This window comes from Sinohyriopsis cumingii, chromosome 17, assembly GCF_028554795.1.
Source record: "Sinohyriopsis cumingii isolate HCF-2022 chromosome 17, ASM2855479v2, whole genome shotgun sequence".
Classification (NCBI taxonomy): Eukaryota; Metazoa; Mollusca; class Bivalvia; order Unionida; family Unionidae; genus Sinohyriopsis; species Sinohyriopsis cumingii.
The window spans coordinates 50,481,351-50,505,322 of NC_142977.1; the positions used below are offsets into that span (position 1 = coordinate 50,481,351).

The window sequence follows — 23,972 nt, forward strand, 5'->3', positions numbered from 1 at the left end:
TACTTATAAGATCAGCCAATCTGATAAACAATAACATCAATAATATGCATGGATCTCACTCACTGCTGTAATTATCTGAGATTTTGATGATTTAAGCCTATTTACCAACATTCAATATAAATACATCTTTAGAGAGGCAACAAGCTCAGATAAGCACATGCAAAATCACCTCAGTTGATATATGTAGGTCTCACTCATTCAAACGTATCCAAGATCTTGATGATATGAAACCACATTCCAAGTTTGATCAAAATTTTACAATAAAAACATGACTCTGATCATGGTAAAAATCTAAACAAATGCTTCACAAGATCGCCATAACATTATACATGGATCTCACTCATTATCAAACTTGTACAATCCATGCTGGGGGCCCCGAGTGGCCGAGTGGTCTAAAGCGCTCACCATTACAGATCACTGCCATCTCACCTCTGTCTGCGTCGGTTCAAGTCTCGGATTCAGCTAATGTGGTTATGTGAGAAAGCTTGCCAGTAGCTTCTCGTGGGTCGGTGGTTCTTTCCGGGTTCTTCCTCCACCATTAATACTGGCCGTCATGTATAGCCTATCTTGAGCTGAAAAATGGTGTTAAACCCTACAACAACAACAACAACAATCCATGTTGAACAAACAAATATTCCCAAGTTTTATTATAATCAGACCAGAAACACTGTGTCTCCACAGTACTGGTAGTAACAAAGCTTGCCAATCAGATATACATATAAAATAACCTAATTAAATGGAACTTTCTCATAAAACTGATAATAAAACCCACATAGATTTATGGTGAGTTAAGAATTATGGGTAAAAATGTATTGCTTTCATATCCTTCATGACTATTATTGCAAGTTATATTTTCCAAGAAAGTTAGTACATGCAGTATGTGTATGAAACAAAATTTGAATGAATTAACTGAATGCAATATGTGGGCAAAACCACCTTCAATCATTCACCAGAGTTTGGGATGCATGCATGCGTAAGTGTGCTTGTGTGCAAGTGTGTAACCCATGCTTTTGGTTAGTATTTACAAAGGTTTCCTTTCTCTGGTAATATGTCCACCTGCTAGCATTCAGTGGAAAAGTTTAATTTGATTGATAGGCAAAAGATTCACAACTGTCTAGCTGAATCAGATTCCAGCTAAACATATACTGCATGTCAATGTAAATTTAAAAGTAAAATTCTCATTAGGGACTGACCATTTAATTTTTGGGGGGTGGGGGCTCTGCACTTTTTTCAAACCAGAATTTTGTTAATTCTCTTGAGAATTTTTGTTCTCAACTAATATAATGAATATACATGTAAGTGTTTTTTTCCCAATAAACTAGAGCTAGAATATTTTTGGAAACTATTGAAGTAATGGAAATTTTTTAAAATAATCCCATCCTCCCCCCCTCAAACTTAAATGGTTGATCCCTTATAATGGCATCTATATCATTTATATTGGTGTATAATGGCTAAAGAATTAAGCTGAGACCTAGATTAGCACATGTATCATGTGATGGCAGATCAGGGCCAACAATATTTGCAGTAAGATGTACCTGAACTGTAAATGAAAATATCCAGTACTTCTGTCTACTCATGCACTGGTCTTCAATAGTTATTATGTGTACTGAGCTGCTGAGAGTATCACATTGTTTTTTACCCCTCTTTATTATTTTGTAACAATATAAGACATAGTGGCACAAGCTAGTGAATAATTGGTACCGGTAGGTTTCCAATAACTGGCAGTTCTGAGATAGACTGTGTTAAAGAAGGCCAAAGAAGGAATTGTTTAAAAAAAGTTTTCAATATACTGGTCCACTGGTATGGAACAACATTCCCAGTGACATAAGGCAGGCTCCTAGCATTTCATCTTTTCACAATCAATGTCTTAAATGGATGAAATCTTTAGAACATTGAACAGTTCTAGTACAAAAAATACCGCCTGCTTTTCTGTAATTTTACATCATTTTCATAGCTGAATTTTTCAATGCAGGATTATATTTTGTTTTATATATGTTTATGTTTTCACTGATGCCTGTGAATGTGTTCCAGGCTTGATACTTTGAATTTTAAAATTACTTAATTATTTAGTGTCAAGCCAGACTCTTCACATCATGTTGTATATACTGTATATATTGTACATAACAGATAGAAGGCCTCAAGGTAGATTAGTTCTGTAACTAATTGAGTTACCTTCTCTAAATAAAGTCTTTATTATTATTATTATTATTATTATTATCATTATTATTAAATAAGTTGTCCATCTGAAAGGTACTTTTGTCTCTGATAATGTACCAGCCAAACTTAACCCTATCAGAGTTATGTGTCTTGTAACAGAACAGAGATATTATCAGTACCTTAAAACTCTAAAAATGTATGCATATTATTTTTATTAGATTTAGATGTTCTCAGACTATTTTTTTATATTTTAAATGTAAGCCCATTTTAAAAAGCAAAAGTTTGCAAATTTTTAACATAAAACATTTTATCATAGATGTTAAAAACGTTAAAATTAAAATAAAAAATGTAAAAAAACGCATTTTTTCTCAATAAATAAAAAACGAAAAAAACGTTCCAGTAGTTTTTAGGCAACACAAAAATCAATATTTTACTTATTTATACGCTACATACCAGTTTTAAAGTTTCAGTGACACAAATATGAAAAAATGTCAAAAGTTTTAAACCGTAGTCCAGATAACATTGAAATTTTTTTCACTCAATGTCGTTATCACCATCTGACTGATCTGACCATGCCTGGCCTGCACTACCAGATATCAGCACTATGTTGTAGCATGTTTACGTAAAGTATCGTAGGCTAGCATCATAGATTCATTATTGATCGATATTTGTTATCCAGAGTATGACAGAGGACCGCCTGTATGGCCAATGATAAAAAAATGTAAGTACCAAATATAAAAAACGCAAAAAAAATAAAAGAACGTAAAAAAACGCGTTTTTCGAGATAAAATAAAAAACGAAAAAAACGTTTTTATCATCTATGCATTTTATGTTCAAAATATTAAAGTACAAAAATAGTTGTTAATTATAGGGACTGAAGGTAAATGTATATAAAAAATTATAAATAATACATCAATTAGCTGAAGGAGAAAATAACCAGGCAATATCTCAACACAATCTATCACCATTTTGTTCACTGCACCTAACAGATGATCTTCTTTGTCACTAGCTGATAATGAAAACATTTGCTTGAGGGGGGTGGGGTGTGTGTGTGATTACAATAGCTTTTTGGAGATAACATTCATACGCAGTTTCAATCATGTCTTAATATAACACTCCATCATTACAGCACCCTTCATTAAAACAGTTTCCTTTAAAATGAGTGTACAGCTACAGATTCCATTTTATTATTTCATAGTAGAAATATATGTATCATGTACAGTCAGCTCTACTTAACTGCAAAGATCGCTTAAGTGCATAGCGAAAGTATGGTCCATTTTACATTGTAAATATACATGAATTCTGCTTAAATGCCTACTCCATTTATATGCATAGCCTGGGTCCGGTCCTGAGGCTGTGCATATAAGTGGAGTTGACTGTACTTTCATTTCATTATAAGGTGGTTTCACTATTAAATAGTGTACTCCATGGACAGTGTTATAATGTGCATTATATTTGGGAACAGCAATGGTGGGGTTTTGTGATTATTATTGATAATGAAAATTCCTTATTCCATCCATGAACATATGACCTTTTTGGGAGAGGGGTGCTGGTTTTAACAGCACCATTAATACATTATTGGCTATACCACACCAGGGAAATGGGAATTAAGTGCATTTCTCAAGGACACACTACTGGACAGCTGACCCTGACTGATCTGAATAGGTATTGAACTTGCATCCTATAAGTTGATGACCCACTTAGCTACCATGACTCCCAATCTGGAGGTTGGTGGGGAAAGAATTGGCAACAAATTGAGACTGTCATTATTAATACGGTCAAACCTGACTTAAATCCACTTTGTTTTTGGAAGAACAAATGAAACAGCCCCAATACTGACAAATGACAGATTTACCTCTTTTAATAAATCAACCTCTTGGCAGAAGAGGCAGTCTGACAAAACTAAATTTTCTTTAAAAACATGTACACAACATGGACCATCCTTTCCAAGCAGCCTTATATTTTACTAAATTCCATAAAAAAGCATTAACATTCCATCGTTTGTACCTAACTGCATTTTTTAAAATTGATGGAGTATTTTGTGAAGACTGCAAAACACAAAACATCCACCATGAGACTGAATCTTAATCATTACGATGTTATCATGCTTTTTGAATGCATAAAACAGCTTAGTAACAACGATTAGATCAGGACACATTGAATTATATGGATATATAATTTTCACAGTGATCAAGTACTATAATTTCAAACAAGCATAAACATTCGGAACTTCATCTGATAGCATAATTTGATATTTGCCAAATGCATCATCATACAACATGGACTGTGCTCATATCTGGAGAATTACACTTTAAAACTTGGACTAAATGCTTAAAATTAAATTGTTTGGCCTGATTTTTAATTCATTATAAAATTTCTTTACAGGCTTTTAGCAAAACTGTCTTCACAGTGAAAATTGTTCTTAATTTTACACCCTGATTAAATTATGTGAGAATGCACTACATTTAATCTCATTGTCACACAATCCTAAAAATATGTCAGAAAAAAACAAAAAAATCAATTCTTATTAATATTCTCTTACAACCAGATACATGTACTACCACACAGCAACAGAACCAGTCAGTTGTCAATAATGAATATGTTTGTGTTTGTGCAAACAGGTCCTGTTATTAGAAACCCAGAATCCAGCAAAATCTCTCACTACACTGTACCTTGGTTGAGCTTTCAAGGGGGACACTGTACTCTTCGTGTACATGTTTGCCTTATAACAAACACATATAGAATTATTAAATTTAGGTGGTCACATGCAGTTTTGGGTGGGAGAATATCCCCTGGCTCACTCAATTTACAACACTGTATAGGGAAATAAATTAATAAAATAAATAAGAAATTCTTGACAGGAAGCAACTTTACGCTGGACAAATCTGTATTGTCTCTACCTAGGCCAGGCATGTCCAACCTAGGTGAAGGACTGGGCTGCATGTGGCCCAAGGCCATGTAGGTAGTCCTTCTGAAAATATGCATTCTAATTAATATGCATAATTAGTGTTAAAGAAGTGTACCTGCTCGTGTGGCAGGTGACATTAATGCATGTTATTGGTGTTGTCCCCCAGCCCAAAAAGTTTGAATGCCCCTGATCTAGACTGTTCCTTGCAAGCACAGGGCTCGATTTTGGCAGTAATCTGCTAGTACCTTTCTTGTTGGACTAATAATTTTCATAACTTACATAGTCTAATGGATAGTAAAGTTTCAGTTATCATGAGTCAGCATTTGTCTGAAGAACTAGTGAAGATTCTCCAGGACTAGTAATTGTTTTAATTCATCAGTCCTTCTGGCCACAAAGAAGCTTACGTTAATTTAAGGCTCGTCTCTATCCTACAAAGCCAATAAGAGTTAAGACTAAATATTTAATACTGTGACCGTAACATCTCAAAATGCATTTATTAAATGTAGGTGTCAAAAATCACTAAACCATAAATGATACAAAAAAATTAATTCCATGTAATACAAAGGTAACAGAGTCAATACCATAATTATTATATTTCTACTGTTCATCTTTAACCTGGCAACCCCTAGAACAAACCGATAAAACAAATCCTTAACTTTTTGACCAAACCAATACAAAAGTCCATAACTTTTGATCAAACTAATATAAAGTCCTTTACAGTTTGATCTCTTCAAGGCAATATATTCTGACTTAGTCCCCCAAATGTGGAAACTTTTCCAAATTTACTGACCCCCCCCCCCCCCATAATGGATGAGGGCTGAGAAGAGCACCTTCACTGGAATAACTGTGGTACATCAAAATCATGCAATCATCAATAATGCAAGGTGCCCCTCTAAACATGGCCTGGTATAAACAGGAATTCTGTGTAGTCTCTCAGGATTTCATGTAGCTGCTTCACCAAGCACCATCACAGAGTGTAATGAAATGCTGTAATTCTCTTATGACAAGTCCAAGCTTGATCGTAACACCATCACAAACTTGTACAAAACTGTTGGATCCATTCTTATCTAATTAGACACACACCCCTTTCATCACAATTTATAGGGCAGGCCCTGTACATTACTGATTCACATAAATGGTGAACAAATTTTGGTGTTAAATCAATGAATGAATATGAAGTGCATCAGAATAATACAGATTTTTATACAGGCAGTAGTCAATCAGTACAGAAGAACTGTAATGTATCCAGAACAGACGGACTTATTTATGCTGATGTTGAACATGATCAATGCCGAAATGGTCATTGTAATTTTTCTAGTAGTCAAGAAGAATGCAGATTCCACATGAACCACAAATGTTTTGAAGAATAGGTATTATATGTACTCACTTACAACCTCAAACAATATAAACCCTGATCTACTGTCACATAATGTGCCAGGAAATCAAGGTATACGCTGTTTGTTATACTGATTACTCATAACAAACTGCAGTGACCCAGATCTGCTGACACATTATGCGACAGAGATCAGTATCTGTGCGGTTGGCTTGACTTACATGCAAATATATACAGTGCACAATGGGTTCTGTTGTGGTGGGTTTAACACTCTTTTTCAGCAATACACTGCAGCCAGTTTAACTGGAGGAAGGAAAGCCCTAGGAAGAACTACTGACCCAAAGGAAGCTACTGGCAAGCTTTCTCACAGCCAGAGACTTGAACCCATGTGACAATGATCTGTAAAGGTGAATGCTTTAGACTACTTGGCCTAATGACCCTGTAGCCAACTGAACAGCCTTTATGCATCTATCCTTACAAGGAATCATGATGGCTCAGTGATTGGCATGCTGAACTCATGACTAAAAGGGTTTGGGTTGAATCCTACCATTGGACCAGCCTGAGTCAGCTAACATGTACTCCAACTGCCTTGGCACTAAATAGCCTATTTGTGCTGCTATGCTGCAAAGCACCAAACAATATCAAAATATATCTGTACAAGTCTTGTAAAGCCAACAAAACGCAGGTTTTCTGACTAAAAAAATATACCTGCATGTACACTAGTTTTCCAGTTATGATGCGGTGATTTCATGCTGTTTATAAATTTGTGTGCACTCTGAAGTAACCTATGCACAATAGATCTATACAAGTTAAAACCCCAATGCTGCCATTAAATGCAAAAACTTGTACATGTTAAATCATCTGAATAATTGTAAATCTTGACAGATACTGGCCCTAAACATTATTGGGTTCCATTAAAACCAGATAACATAATGTTTCAATACAGTATGAGCCATTTAATATACCCCAAACTGAGAAGCACTGCCCTTTTTCACATTAACTAATCCAATGTTGATCAGTGTATTCATGGGTCAACTGATTTCAGTTGAAAGCTGGAACACAAGATTTGATGATGTCACCATTGTAAACATAAGAAATCAGCACCACGCTTGGTAAATACTGTCTTTAGCACAAGCTGGCCCTTCAAATTATTCCAGCATCCCAGTTGATCACAAATATTCACCTAAGTCTTATTTTTATCTAATGCATGCTTTTTCTTCTCAAAGCCACTTAAAAAAGTGGGCTTGCCTCTCTTCATTCTCAGTCAAATCAATTTGCCATGTGCAAACGTTGTTCTTAGATCAGACACTAATGGAATTTGTTGAATGTTTCACATCATGACTTTTGGAGTACTCCCGAAAAAGAACAGAATTACAAGTGACTTCATTGACTGAATTAAGGGGTGTCATGTTTTAATTCTAAACTGAATATTTAAATGTCATTAACATCTTGATTATTTCATAGAATAGTGGTGGCCCAGAGTGGCTGAGTGGTCTAAAGCGCTTTCTGTTACGGATCACTGCCATCTCACCTCTGTCTGCATGGGTTCAAGTCTCGGATGCGGCCAATTTTTGTGGGTATGTGAGAAAGCTTGCCAGTAGCTTCTCGTGGGTCGGTGGTTCTTTCTGAGGTTTTCCCGGGTTCTTCCTCCACCATTAATACTGGCCGCCATGTATAGCCTATCGTGTGCTGAAAAAATGGTGTTAAACCCTACAACAACAAAATTATCATAGAACAGCTTATGTCAGAGAGTTTTTTTTGTTTAAACAAATCATATCATCCTTCAAAATTATACTATTCAATGATATAACAACAAACTGAAGATGTCAGGATAATGTGACTCGGTGGGACATCATGTTACATGTCTGCGGCATGATGCCCCACTGCTAGACATCACTATAAACTGCCACATTGCAGACATCATAGCGATATGGCTGAAAAATTGTTAAAGCTACGTTAAAAATCCAAATCACACACACACAAACTGAAGAAAGAAAGAAAGCACAACCTTACATAGCTTCTATATGGGATATGAGTCAATGTAATAAATAAACACAATCATGTGACTTGCTGATTCAACCTGAGCAGCAGATAATAATAAACATTGCTGCAAAAGAGTAACTCAAGTTCTACATTATAGAGAAATTACTTCAGCGTTGTACAAGAACCCTTGATGGGGATCTAGAGAGCATTAGCCCTGGTAAAACTATAGACCAGGTTTAAACTTTAGAAAACTGCTAGTCCTGAGCCAGAAAATGGAGATTATGGGTTCTTCCTCCACCATTAATACTGGCCACCCTACAACAACAAAACAACAACTTCATTGTAGGTAAAACTGGTACAATTTCATATTTTCACTCTGTCATACTTTTACCAATAGCAATACATTTTCTTTGGGAGGGGGAAGGAGATCCAAATACCAGTGCTGAAATGGACTTGAATCAATACCTTCACCACTTATAATTTGTTCACATAATAAGAATACAAGCAAAATCCAATACTGTCATTGTACCAATATTGGTATAGTCCATATCTGCAGTTTGTTATAAACTTTATAAATAATCCCATTAGTTTAAGGTAATTGCAACCAGTCAACATCCCAAGTACTACTAACTGTTGTGAACTAAAAACATTCACTGCTTCCTTATACACCAAATACATGGTTATCAATAAATACAAAAAGGCAAGAGAAATGTCAAACACTGACCACATTATAAAGCTGATGCCCACCAGAGGCCAACAATGGCAGAGCTTATTTTACCTTAAACCAGTGCTGAAAAATCAACTTTCTGAAAATGATAATATTTGCTATTGCTCTTTATACACAATAGATCTATCACATGATAACCGATAGTTAAATTGAATGTATTCAAATAAAACATCCAAATTCAATAAAGAAAATCTGAATACATCCAAAACATATATTGCAACAAGACAAAAAAAATGATTTATAAAAATACTGAAAATGGATGGTTAGTGATTGTTAGTTGCTGCTATTAATACAAAACTGACAATGAGTCAAACCAGCCTCTAATACAATGCATCAATAAACAACTTGTCTTTCACATAAACAAAATCCTGCACCAAGAAAATTAATTAAACAATTAATAATTTGTTTCATCCTGCAAACATGCAACTCGAAAATCTATATCTTTATTTTCAGTATTGTCCAAAGTGATGAGCCACAATACCTTGGCAATATTCCTGACAAACACCAGAACAATGCACATTTCAAATGTACAATAATAATAATAATAATAATAATGAGGTCTTTGTATAGTGCCTAATCTTTAGAAGCTCTAAGCGCTTTACAACATTAGACAACACATATAAGATAAAAAAAAACATATAATAATATTATTACAAAAACAAACACCATGAAATTAGAAAAACATTAAAAAATAAAAAACATGCTGAGAATATTTCAGGTAGGAAACATTATTAGGTCTTTAAGTTTGTTCTTGCAGTCGAAATAAGTGAGTTTTGAGAGCCCTCTTGAATGTGATCACTGTGTCTTTGTGTCTAAGTTCAGTGGGCAATTCAATCCACATTGCTGGGCCTTGGTATGCAAAAGAATGCTGTCCATATGACTTTGTTTTCATAGTGGGAATAATGAGTATATCTGCCACCATGAGAGCACTACTGAATAAGTACAATCACTTTTCTGGCTCATCTTCTCTTAAAGTTTACATTTACAATTTTTCATCGATGTGTTACATCATTTTTGTCTAATATAAACATTTTACTGGGGGGAGAGGGGCTACATGATATTCCTTCCTCTTTAACATAGTTCCATTAATTGCTGAATAAAAGCCACACATGAACTCAAGCTCTTCCACATCAGTAAAGTAGCATGAATTGCTAAGGTTTAATTCGTACAATGTATGTGTGTTCAATAAAAAAAAATTACAAATCATTTAAATATTTTTGTTTTAGTTCTTTTATTCTTATAGCAAAAGAGCATGATATGCTTGTTTTAAATTATATAATAATAAAAACAATACTGACTATTACAAAATATTTGATCCTTGTTAATATGTCAATGAAAACCCTCGCAAAAGAAAACGTACTTTGGCCCAATATTTTTTAATACACAGTCAGTAACTAATATATATCAGTATTATGTACCCATACCTGGTTTGCCCGGTAATTTTGGTAGCGTATTTCTCCAATGGAATCCAGTACTACTGAGTAAAATAACCAGTATTTATCCAGTATTATCCACTCACATAATACTGAGACAATTCTGAAGAATATTACGTCCAGTACTGTCAGTAATAACTATGGCATCCCCGTTACGACGACAGCTAGCTTTACATAATCAACAAAAAAAAAAATGAGGGCGAAAAAATGCATGTTAAGATATTTCTGGAATGCGAAACTGAGCAGTTGAGACATTTTCTGTAAATTTATCTACCTTATGTATATACAAATTTATCAGCCAGTGTTATAAAAAATATATGAACACTTAATAGTTGTCTAATTGTGCAAATAAAATAAAACAGATACTTACAGTTATCAAAACTATATACCTGCTAACTAGTCGTCTTCCGCATCTGCAACTTCCAAATGTATTCTTGTTGTGACGTCATCAATTAGTGTGCTCTAGATGTCGAAAAGCAAAATTAGCACTATATCTTGCTTACTTATATTTATCTTCAGCTCGAATTTAATTTATTTGTCTTATTTAATTTGTTATATTTGTATCTTTAAGGTGTTATAATAAAAAAATATTTAGTTATTAAAAAATTTAATCCGGAATTGATGTTGCCAGTCACTTGGAGCACATTGCGTGCTGCAGTTAGAAGTATGTCATCAAATCGGGAGCTTAAGTGGGAAATTCAGGTCTTTATCTAGCATTCATTACATATGATTATTCTAACTTAAGTAGAAACACGTGCATTCGCTATTATATAAACAACAACAAATCTAAATGAAAGACAAATTAGTAAATTATTATAACGTTACTGTGAAGGGGTTGTCTCAAAATCGTTCTTATTCCCACAGGCGCTTTGACCTTACATGGTGATGGTGTTAACTCTATGATTATAACCTCTATACGATTCAGTAAACTTATCTTCTATGTTTGTTCTGTCTATCGTAACAAGTTCTTCCATATTTATAACGAAAATTGTGCAAAACCTACATTGATACTTTCGATAATTACCAAGGGAAGGGTGAATAGCAATGGACTTGGTATCCAAAAACGTGTACAATATGTCTGTACTCCATCTATGAATTTGACTTTATAAATAATAATAGCTGTAAGTATTTAACCGGAAATAAATATGGAGTAGGCCCCTCAGTTTCATATTATTATTTATTCCACGGGAAACAAATGTAATGGTTGTAATATCTGACCATCTTGTTGATCACTGTTCTATAATAATTTCAAGTAATTCTCCATGTCTGCAAACATCTTTATTATTATATTTTTTAATTATTCTTTATTAAGTTGTACATAAAATCTGTTCAGTATTAATATTACAGTTGTTCTCCAAGAATAGCAATATTTTATGTCAAAACTTCACTGCCTAATTATGAAATGTGTGTAATCAAAGGTGGTCATGATATCTTTAAATTAACTTTGCAACAGACGAATGAGGAAGACGAGCAAAAGAAAGATATTTCTTTAATGTGCGCTGTATTTTCTCAGTGTGAACAAGAAATAGGGTGAAAGAGATGACAATTAATAGTGTGCAGTTAAAAAATGAACTAAGCAACTTAAAATTTTATTTGCTTTTACCATCAGTTCCAATGGTTACCTCCATTCAGGTGGCTCTCTCCACCACAAAGAGAGGATGGGAGTGAAATTTCATGAGGTTTTGCATGTTTCCCATTCATGAAATCAATCCTGTAAAAGATATTTCTGATCTTTTATGTTTATATTTGTTAAAAATGTGGAGGTCAGTGGTTAGAATGAACCAAGAGGACATTCTGTAGAATGTTGTTTTGCCGGTACTGAATTTTAAAATTTTGCATGGCCACAGGAGCCAGAAAAGTAGGCCATTACAACCACAGTTTACTTTTTATGAGTGCAAACATACATGATAAAAGTGAAGACACATCAGTTTTCATGATAATATATTTATCAGTGTCTAGCAAACTGAACTACATTTACATTTATTTGCCAAAAATAAAAATATTAAATGGGACATGAAAAGGACATGGATGTCACTCCTACCTAAATGTATGTTCTGCCTAGGATTTTAATACTGTATATAAAAAATTTTGTGATAAATTGAGCTTGAAATGTGGGTCATTGCAGCCTGCTTTTGCTGATATTTATACCCCCCCCCAATGTAAAATAAAGGATTGGTAAGCATATGTGATACAAATGCTGTCCAGTGTATCTGCGCACAAAATAGTTTATATATGGCATGTACATGTATTACTCATGATTATTAGAGAAATCTTAAGTTCTGTTTGTTCAAAAACACTATTTTGCTTATGTAATCCCCAAATTTTTTTGTTTCCATTCATAATAATAATGTTAATATCCTTGATTTATCTAAGGGGACATAATTAGCTAGCATCTTGTTCACATTATGGCCATGAAATTAAATTGCCAGCATCTATGTATACTGCATACAAGAAACAAAATATAACATGGCAATACAAATTATACAAGGTTAGCATACTGTTATCATATAGATGCATCATTACTACCATCTACAAATATGCAGTCATAAAATCAGATTTGCTCCTTAAAATATTTGCAAAGCAGAGATTCTTAAGTACCATTTCTTGCCTGACATGTTTGGTGGGTCAGGTTTTCACCAGTACATCCTCTAAGCAAGTTTATATCACTTGTGGGAGTTTTTAAATTTTAATATAACAACTTTTCTTTGATCTGTTCATCCAATATAAGGCCAAATAAACACCTTAAGTTCATTGGTCACTAGGTCTTGTTTACAGATTGTTTCATCGTCAATAAATCGATGAAGATGCTAATGACAGCACTCAATTCAATGGCGACTACATCATTTCATTGTTGGACAATAAACATTTGTGTCACAGACTAAGCATGTTTGGTCATTTATATTTCCCAGTTGTTTATTTGCTCTGAAACCTCAAAACACAAGACAGAAGAGATAAGAAAACTTATGTCCTGGACTTGTCAAAAGCCTTAGAATTGAGGTATTGTTCCATCATCTGTATTATGTACAGTACAGGAACCACCAACCTACATGAAGCTACTTACTACCAAGCTTTCTCATAAACCCACATTGGTCCTGCAGAGACTTAAATCCATGTAGATAATGGTGATATGAATGAGCACCTTAGACCACTCAAACACCTGGCACCCCCTGCATTTGAGATAAGGAAGACAACTAATGAATTTAGAATTCAGTGGTTAGCATCATAAGGACTGCAAGAGGATTCTGGTCCTATGCCATAAACAAACTTTATGAATGGCCTGCATTGGAGGCAAAAAGGCACACATGTATATGGATTTTGTGGGTCAGTGGCCAAGGACACTGGTTGAACAATGGCCTTTATCACACAGTTTTCAGGTACATGTATTTACTGTTGGAGCTGGGTACCACAAAAAATATTGCACTGTGGTATTTTTTAACACACCATAATTTATTCCACTGTATCCCACAATTAAAATTAGAAACCAACAGTTAAATGTTCTGAGACATGGCCCTGATACTATTGTAAAGATCTTCCTTTGATTTATAACAAAATAGCACCATATTATATCCATGATAGTATTTGGAAAAACTATTATTCGTCTGATAAAAGAAATTTTTTAGCTCAATAGAAAATAACAGTCCCCTCACAAATTAAATGGTCATCTTACTTAACGTTAGATGTGGCCTAGTGGTCTAAAGCGTTCTCCCTTACGGATCACTGCCATCTCACCTCTGTCTGCGTGGTTTCGAGTCTTGGATTCAGCCAATGTGGGTATTTGAGAAAGCTTGCCAGTAGCTTCTCGTGGGTCGGTGGTTCTTTCCTGGGTTCTTCCTCCACCATTAATACTGGCCGCCATGTATAGCCTATCGTGTGCATTAAACCCTACAACAACAACAACAGTGAATTTGCACGTGCATGTATAAGTTATAATCTTGAAGCTGTAACTAAAGTGGGATGATTAAGCTTACACTATCTGATAATGTGAAAAACATCATGCTGACAGAAACTAGTTGTACCAGCACAGTGAAAAAGTACTATGGTATGTACCACTGGAAAAAAAATTCTGCTGTAAACTGGTACACCATTAATACAGTGCACCTCTGTTGACCATGTACTTTCACCAATGTTTGTTGATGGCATACACTTGGGGTTAGAAAGAAGCCAATCAGTCAGTAATAATCTCCAAAGTCAATCATGCTAACATAATGGTCCGATAAAAACTGGATATGCATATATAATGGTGTTGAGGTTACACTTGTTGAAAATGTGGCAATTGTTAGACCTGGTAATTATTTTGTGCTGTTTCCGCCAGTCCCAGAATGTGACAGTGTGTTTGCCTGCAGCTTGCTGTCTCATTATTTTTTTTATGTATGTTACTGTTATTAGTATATACTTAGTATTACTGTAATAAAATTATTATCGTTATCATCATTTCTAGGAAGCGCAGTGGGAAAGAGATTACCTCGATGATGACGGTACGGCTGATCTTCAGTGCCAGCTTCTGGATGCAATTCGTGGAAGAAATGTCAAGAAATTTAAGCGACTCATCGACCTTGGCATAGACACTCACTTTGTGGATGACTTTGGTAGCTCTCCACTCCATGTTGCAGTAAATCAGCCCTCCAGTGCTAGTAGGTTACACTTCCATGTAAATGGAATACAAAAATTTTCTTCAACAAATTCATACATAAATGCAAACTTTGTATAAAGAAGAAGAGGAGTTTGTCATTTTGCTTAAAATCTGTCATTAACATTTTTTTCCTTCCATATTTTTCTTCCTCATGTCATGATATGGTCAGTGTCAAATTTTGTTTCCCTATAATGTAAAACGTTTCCAGACTGCAGACACAGATTTCTCTCATTCCTAAACAGGTTCTATTACAGCTGACCACTGCTCTGGTGGCTTAGTGGTGAGAGCATCTGCCTCAGATGAGGGTTTGAACCCCTGCTGCATCATACCAATGACTTATAAAAGTGGTACTAACACCTGCCTCACTAGGTGCTCAGCATTAAGAGGTTAGTGTTAAGACTGGTCATTCTTGTGTCAGAATAATGTGTCTGGGTGGAACAACATGCTACATGTCTGCGGAATGATGCACCAATGCTAGACATTACTATAAACTGCCACACTGCAGACTTTTTTGCAATATGACTGAAAAAAGCTATGTTAAAAATCCAAATCACACACACACACACGCAGCTGACCATGTTCTGTAATGAACTGTGTTATAGCGAGAATGATACAAAATGATTGCTTATATATAGGGAGTAATCATTAGAGCAAACAACATAGACCCCGATCTGTGACTGCATTATGCAATGACAGAACTGGATCTTTGTTGTTTTCAATTTTACTTGAATAATAAGCAAGTATATACAGTAAATAAAGGTGGGCTAAAAAAAAATCACTTGTTAATATTCATAGTAATTCCACTGCCGCCTTAAGTTTCTCTTGACACAGTCATGTGATTGCTGTATCACATGGAACAACAGTATGTAGCCACAAACTTAGAAATGGACACAGAAGATAGGGTTGTGTTATTCCATGTGGATTTACAAGTTGTTAAAATGTAGAAAGGACCCTTCAGCCAGTCATTCCTCAGGAGCCACAAGAAATGCTGGTAAATGTCTGAAATGTACACCTGTTGTTGACACATTTATTTGCATCACTAGTGTCATGAAATTCCCTATAAAGAAATTGAGATCACTTTTGTTACAAATATCCTTTGTATTAAATGTCATGTTTAGACTTGCAAATTGAACTCGTACAGTGAACAAATACAAGATTTGGAAAAGTATCTACACCCATTCAACAGATACTTGTCAGAAGCTGAGGTCAGAGGTCAATGGTTATGTGTCTGGATACTTTATGGGTTGATATGGTTTATAGAAAAGAATTTTCACTATTCCTTGACTATAATGGCATAGTAAGAAATTCTGACTCCCCCCCAAAGCAAAACTTGATTATGGTGTCCCCTTCCAGTTGTGTTTCCTTGAGAAGTTGCTATGCAATTTATTTCCCTTTTTTCCATTGTATAACCTATATGTAAAATATTTCTCTTTTGTCAGAACTGCAAGAAATTATTCACATCCTAGTGTACTTTGGCACCTCGTTGCATCTGCTGGACCGGTTTGGACGAACTGCACTCCACATAGCAGCTAGAACATCTGCCGCTTATGTCATAACACTACTAGAAGCTGGCTGTAAAACAGATGTTCAAGATAATGCAGGTTTGATGCTACATATGCTAAGTGTTCATGTGTTTTTTGTTGGTAAAGACAAGGTAGGAACAATTCTAAAATGATCTGGTAGGATGTTTAGGTGGTTAGATTAGTTGTCTTGATAATTCTTTTAAGTTATTCTGATAGATATTGATCATTGTTTTAAAATGTTGCAAAACTTACATTAGACAACATTTTCAGTTTCGTCATTTGTTGGCATCTTCGCTAGCCAAGGGGCCTAGATATGATAACCTATCTACATTTTGGCAGATCAGACAGATATTTTCTTGCTTTGTCCTAGCAACATATTTTGGATTTCATGAGTTGCTTCAATTAGTATGTAATGCAAACTAACCAGTAGCATGTAACAGTGGTGAATTGTACATTGGCCAAAAATGATGGAGGCAATTGACATAAAAAGGATACTTTGTAAGTCTAACATTGAATGTATAACTACATACCAGAAGGAAGCCATTATATGTGTAGTTGAGTGAAACGTATTTGTACAAACACGGACCAGGGGTGGAAAATTGCTTATTTATCAGTCCATTCAAGTTGTGTGCTCCCCTTGTCTCGATCATGTAAAAAGTCTTCAAGCTTGAACAACTTAATTTTGTTTGTATACGGTGGCTTGCTGCCTCATCCAGTGAAATTTACAGACCCAAAGCACAGAAATATCTGCTCGATACGCCAAGGTGTAGATAGGGTTATCATATCAGAACCTTGGCTAACAAAGATGCATTTGTAGGAAGGTTCTTTTTATTATATTGTACAGAAGTTTGCCTCATTCAGTGATCAGATTTGTAATAATAAATAAATCATTGTTTTGTGTTTCTGACAGGTAGAACCCCATTGATGGAAGCTTGCAGCTGTGACAGTAAAGAAAGTTTGGCCATTATGCAATACCTACTTGATCGCAAAGCCAATATCCACCTCACAGATTGTGATGGGATGACAGGTTTGTGGTTATCACATTGTTTTCAATGCCATGAAGTTGCTTTAGAATGGACAGGTTTGTGATTGGAACATTGTGTAGATGCCATGAATTTGCATGAGAATTGCCATGTTTGTGGTTAGCACATTGTGTGCACACTATCATGATGGCCCAGTGCTAGACATCACTATAAACTGTCACACTGTAGACGCTGTAGCGATATGACTGGAAAATTGTTAAAGCTACATTAAAAATCCAAATCACACACACCCACACTATCAATTTGTATTAGAAATGACATTTATGACAAAATGAAATAACTTCGTTAGCGAGAGAGAGAGAGAGAGAGAGAGCTATCATTGTTGTTATGGTGATGTTTGTGTTTAATGTTTACATGTCTGATTGGGGTAGAGGGGTCAAAATTTGTACAGGTGTGATTGGGCTGAAGGAATCTAAACAGGATGTTCAACTGCTCCTTTTCTACTCCTTGAAAATTATTTCCTCCTACAAAAGCATCTTACTTTTCTCCAAATGATGCTGTTCCCATAAGCTCATGGGACCTTGGAGTGTTCTTGTAAGCAGTGGGCTTCTTGGATCTCTGGAGGAGAGAAAACCTGAACATTCAAATAATGAGGGCAATTGACAATTCCTGCACTCTCTATAACTACACATGGAATCAACTGGATTCCACATTTCAGTAGTCCATGTTGTGCAGAAAATACAACAGTTGTTAAGTGTGCACATTTAACATGTGAGGCGTTTTGAGTGAATGTCCCATTTACCCTTTTTGGTGCCAACACTTTCTTACAGGATGTCGTGACATTGTTCTCTGAAATAAAAGTTATCTGAAAAAGTACAATAATAATGACAACATGTATTTTTTCACACATGAAACTCTCCCGTTTATATGTATTTTGTGCTATATACATCCCAGTGTATTTGCTCAAGGTAAACAATGATTCATTTCTTAAGGAATATCCTGTCAATAAGGAAAAATTTGTTAAATCTTTATTATCGTCAAGGACACGACTCACATAACGGTGCAACACGAGTTGTGCAAATCGTATTAAAATAAAATGGCCAGATCTGCCAGTGCTTATATGATGGCATATCTGACTCATTGCAATTTGCAGTCGGACTCAACTTACAAACAAGTTTATATGGTATGGAATGGACTTTGGGTTATTTGGTCACAGGCAGGAAAGTGTGTGTGTGGGGGTCAGTATTTGCTTTGTCAAGGCAAGTTCTGGTTTCAATGTATTTTACCTTCTTTGAGCAGCCACTTCCATTACCCATTCAATTTTTCATCACCAGAGGAGGCTGTTAAAAAGAGGTTCAATTAAGATGAACGAGAAAGGAAAATGTTTCATTTGTTTCAGTAGATGAAAACTTTATTTTTTCAGCCCTTCACTGTGTATGTGACAACTTCAACCAGGACACAGTTATAAGAAAGGAGTTAGTGTACAAACTTTTATATGCAGGCCTTTCCTCGACCATCATGGACAAGAGAGGTACTTAAGCATATTCATATTTATTTTTAAAAAATTAACATTTAAATATACAGCCCTCCACAGGTTCATTCACAGATTCTGGGAGAAAGCTGTCATGTATTTCTGACTAGTTTAAAAAGCTAGCTCAACCTTTATTATCCCATTCTTTTTGAGAAAAGGCAGAATTCAGTTTTCCTGCCCATGCATTTATATAGGATCACAACTCCTGCTCAGCCATTCAAGATAGACTTCAAACTTGGGAATATGATTGGGGTTTTAGAATATAATGCACCCCCTAGGGGTTGGGCTAGGCATATGGTGGTAGTGGTTTTACATAAATTTCAGATAAGTCCTGAATTATGTGACTGTGTGTGTTAGAGATAGAGAAGCAAGTGAGATCACAGAGCAAGCGTAGGCACTTCTGAAGGGAGTTACGCACTTGTGGCATAAAAATGTGTCCCCTCTCCGAGTCACAAATTCTCAAGCTCCCCCGATATGTACCTGATAGGCATAACACACATAATTTATATGCACCTAACATGTCCCTTGGGTATTTTCTTTTGACATTTGTGGTATGGGTAGTTTTAGACAGATTGAATTCCAAGAAATTTTGGTTTTAAAAACAAGGTTCTGCTGCAAATAGTGGAGATTGAAGTGAGAAAAAGATAACACTGGTATTGCATTGAAGTGGGAAACATATAACACTGGTCTTGTAGTTTTGATAGTCTTGAAGAGAAATATTAAGACATCAAATTACTGTAATTTTCCCATAATTAGAGTAGGGAACCAGTATATATTTGTCGAAAAGTGGGGAATATGTGACAAGACTAAGGGACCAATCAAATAAAAAAAATCCCCTGGGCTATAGGTACCCTGTACTTGCTTATAAGACAAGTCCAACTACAAACTGCACAGACCCAGAAATGCCATCACATAATTTGCTTGTAGATCTTGGTCTGTGCGGTTCATCAAGAGTAATCATTAAAGAACACAAACCCTGATCTGCAGGTGCTTTGTGCCTCGGTAGATCAGAATCTCTGTTCTTTACAGTTGGACTCTAGTATGTATGGTAGTCTTTCATTTCCCATTGTACATTTACTGAGATAGCTATGGTCAATATTTGATTACTATTTTCAGGACGACTACCTATATGCTATGAACTTCATCACATTGACAAAGGAAATGGTGAAGAGAAATTGGAGGCAAGATTTTCTGTGATTCGTGCATTAATTTCCTCTGGAATAGGATTCGACTTGAGTAACAAGGACCATCGTCATTGGTTGTTGAAATCTCTAAATGCATGCAGTCCATTGTTCCAAAGTCAGCTTTTCCATATTGCAGAATCAGCCCTGTTATTATCCACCATCAAAAAAATTCATCGACATTCTTGTTCTGTGGTATCTGATGATGATGACTATGCAAAGTTCAAAGCATATTTACATAATATGACTCATAATCCAAGATCTTTGAAAGCTTTGTGTAGGATTGTTGTAAGAGATAAACTAGATGGTTTCATACTAGTAAAGTCCGAGTTATTGCCATTACCACAGACTTTAAAAGATTATCTAGCCCTCATTGGATAGTATTAAAATATTTTCATTGAAAAAAAGTGTCTTCACTGTTTTGTCTCGTTTTACTGTAAATTTAAGATCTTGGATGTGTTAGATTGTGAGCCAACAAAGGATACACAGATACGCACACACATAATTGCTACATGTCAAGTTTCCACCAAGGCAGACTTGTATGTTACAGAGATGCTCCCAGGGTGCTTGATTCAATTTGCACACTTGGAAAGCAGTGATGCGCAAAACTCCAACAAATTAATTTCAAGTCTTGCATATGATAATGTACTCTGCACAGTATACAACTTTATTCAGCCGTTCACTCTTAAAGTACTTGTAGAAATGGTAAAAATACTGAAGCCCTTATTGCACCATGTAAACTGTTGTCATCTCTGGTTTCTTCAGCTTAACATGAATGTTTGTTTTTCTGAATTAGATTGGCACAATAGGCCCCGTAACAAGCATTGTGACAAAGTTTGAACCTTGTATAAAGGAAGTTCTACAAATGCGTTTTTAAACGGGCTATCGAGAAGACCCAAAATGGGCAATTCCCAGTATTGTTAATCTATAGAAGACGATTTAGCTCAGCAAATGCTGGTTGATGATAGTAATGAAGACTATTTGTAAAGTCAGGAAGCATATTAGATTATATGAGCTGGGAAAGTATTAAAGGAGATGCCAGTGAGTGATTCTGAACAAAAAAATTTGAATCCAATGTAAATGCTGTATGAACCAAAACAGTCGGTATGACAGTCAACCCATCATTTCAATGCTATTTTTAGATTAACTGTAGAAAAGGCAGACAAAAAAGCCAAATTAAAATACAAACTATTTAAAAGCAGAGAGCAATTTTTGTTTCTTTTCTTGTCACAATTTAGCCCAGTGGGATCATGTGCTACAAAACTATATAGCCCTAATATAAAGGTTATGAATACATCTAATAAATAAGAATCTATAAATGAAATTAAAAGGTAAAGATATTTATTTGATTAATATATACCTCTGTTTGAACAAGTAGACCTTGGCATTAATGGACTTAAAATCCTAATACATCATTAAGGTAAATCCAGCATTGTAGTCAGCTGAGTGCTAATTCAAGGAAGGTAGAGTTTATGTTATTGAAAAATCCCTGTGAGCTGTGAAAGGGTGTTCACAGTACAGAACAATGTTCATACAGAGATATGAAACTGATTAAGCTGAAAAACACTGAACAGATTAATACTTATACAAAAAGAGGGAACATCTTTTAAAGATTTTTTTTTAAAATAGGGGTCTTAAAGATACGATGGGGGAAAATCTCCTCATGATAAAATCCTCGGAGCATCTGACGTTACAGTAATCATGTATCAGACTGCCATCCCTTCTGTGATCAGACCTTGAACATCCTTGGTAAATAAGTGTACATCAATCACCATGGTCTTATGTTCAATAACAAGTAAATTTTGAGAATGTTAACAAATTGATTTGGTTGGCTATCCTTAAATTTCTCATCCAATTTCAATAAATGTTGGTAAAAGGGATAACACATTCGATACATTTTTGGGGATTATGAATGCGAGCTTTATATACTAATTACACCATGATTTTTGGAAAGAACTTTATCAGACCATATGCAAAGATATCATACAAAGGTCAGGAGATATTATACAAAGGGTCATGCTCTTGCAATAACAAGTTTTGTTACAATTCCAGGGTTTAAAATATGCAACACAAAGAAAAATGCAACAAAACATTTCATGCAAAATCAACAATTGTTTTCTCTATAATCACACACACTCCACCATGAACCCTAGTTTGTTATTCATACTCATCCTCAAGTACATGCATTCATCACAGTCTAGTTGGCCCTGTATGAAAATGGTGCCACTTCTACATCCAATACAGTTGCCACAGTGGCTATCTTGAAAATCTCATTATTGCAATTCCTTCCGAATGGATGGTCATATCAATATGGGGTTTTCACTTAAAGATTTGTTTTGACTAGTTCATCCTAATTGTGCTGATGTAACATTCGGTATGAGCTACAGCAGCCATCTTGCAAATCTTGTTGCTACTCCTTCTAAATGAAAAGTCATATTGAAATAGCATTTTCACCAGAAAACGTTTTGTTTAATTGGGCCTTAATGAAAATGATGCCAATCTTATGACCAATATGGCCATCACAGGAACATTCTTGAAAATTTTATCACTACTACTCCTGAAAGAAAGGTCATATCAACATATGATTTTCAATAAATGACTTTTTATGACGTCTGGTTGGTGCATAATAAAAAAAGGTTCCAATCGTAAAAATCTTGTCCCTACTCCTCCTGAATGGAAAGTTATACCGATGCAAGGTTTTTCACCAGAAGACTTCTTATGATCTCTCCTTGGTAACAATACAATACCCAATATGACAACTGTGGTAGCCATCTTGAAAGTCTTGCTGCTACTTCTGAATGGATGCTCACATCAACAAGTTTTCACCAGAACACTTCTTATAATCTAGATAGTCCTAAATGAAAATGGTAACAATATGATGCCCAATATATACGACAACCATGGTGTCCATCTCGAAAGTCTTGCTGCTACTTATGAATGGATGCTCACATCAACATGTTTTCACCAGAACACTTCTTATATCTAGATAGTCCTAAATGAAAATGCTGCTGATTTGATTTTCAGTTTAGCTGCCAAAGTGGTCATCTAGAAATTGTTTGTCTTGCTAAACTTCCTGAATGATATTGCCATAGGGTTTTCGCCAGAATTCTTATGTATAGTTGGACTTAGTCGACTGGCACTTTCAATTTAGCCACCACCACCTCTACTACTCCTAAAAAAAATGGTCATATCAACATGTGGTTTTTACGTAACGAATTATTATGACTAGTTGCTCCTAAATGACAATGATTTGGTGGTTGCCATCTTGAAAATCTTTTTATCACTACCACTGAATGACGTCATCAGCAAGGGGTTTCACTTAAAGACATTTTTATATCTGGTATGTCATAAATAAAATGGTGCGGATCTGACTTTCAATGGGGCCACCACAATGGTCATTTTTTAAAGTTATTGCTACTTAAATCAATACTGTGCTTTCACCAAGGCATTTGTAATGTCCATTTGTTTTTAAACAGAAATGTTGCCAATCTGATATCCATTGGTACCATTTTGCTTTAAAACCAACTAGACATTATAAAATGCCTTGGTGAATCTGATATCCAATATGGCCACCATGAAAATC

General features: G+C 35.2%; 2 protein-coding genes across 2 annotated transcripts in view; one reads left to right on the forward strand and one right to left on the reverse strand.

Moving 5' to 3' along the window:
• LOC149778675 (uncharacterized) overlaps window positions 1-10,985 on the reverse strand; it is a 144,975-nt gene extending 133,990 nt beyond the window's left edge. The window contains exon 1 of the mRNA XM_089939483.1: window positions 10,912-10,985. The gene's annotated coding sequence lies outside the window, so the exon portion shown is untranslated. The remainder of the gene's footprint in view (window positions 1-10,911) is intronic.
• Window positions 10,986-11,113: 128 nt separating this feature from the next.
• On the forward strand, window positions 11,114-20,805 carry LOC149778676 (uncharacterized). The gene is made up of 6 exons (XM_089939479.1): window positions 11,114-11,243; window positions 14,980-15,172; window positions 16,611-16,772; window positions 17,605-17,721; window positions 19,101-19,208; window positions 20,325-20,805. Exons 1-6 carry the CDS (start codon window positions 11,163-11,165, stop codon window positions 20,768-20,770), a joined length of 1,107 nt encoding a protein of 368 aa, XP_089795605.1. The 5' UTR covers window positions 11,114-11,162; the 3' UTR covers window positions 20,771-20,805.
• The last annotated feature ends 3,167 nt before the right edge of the window (window positions 20,806-23,972 follow it).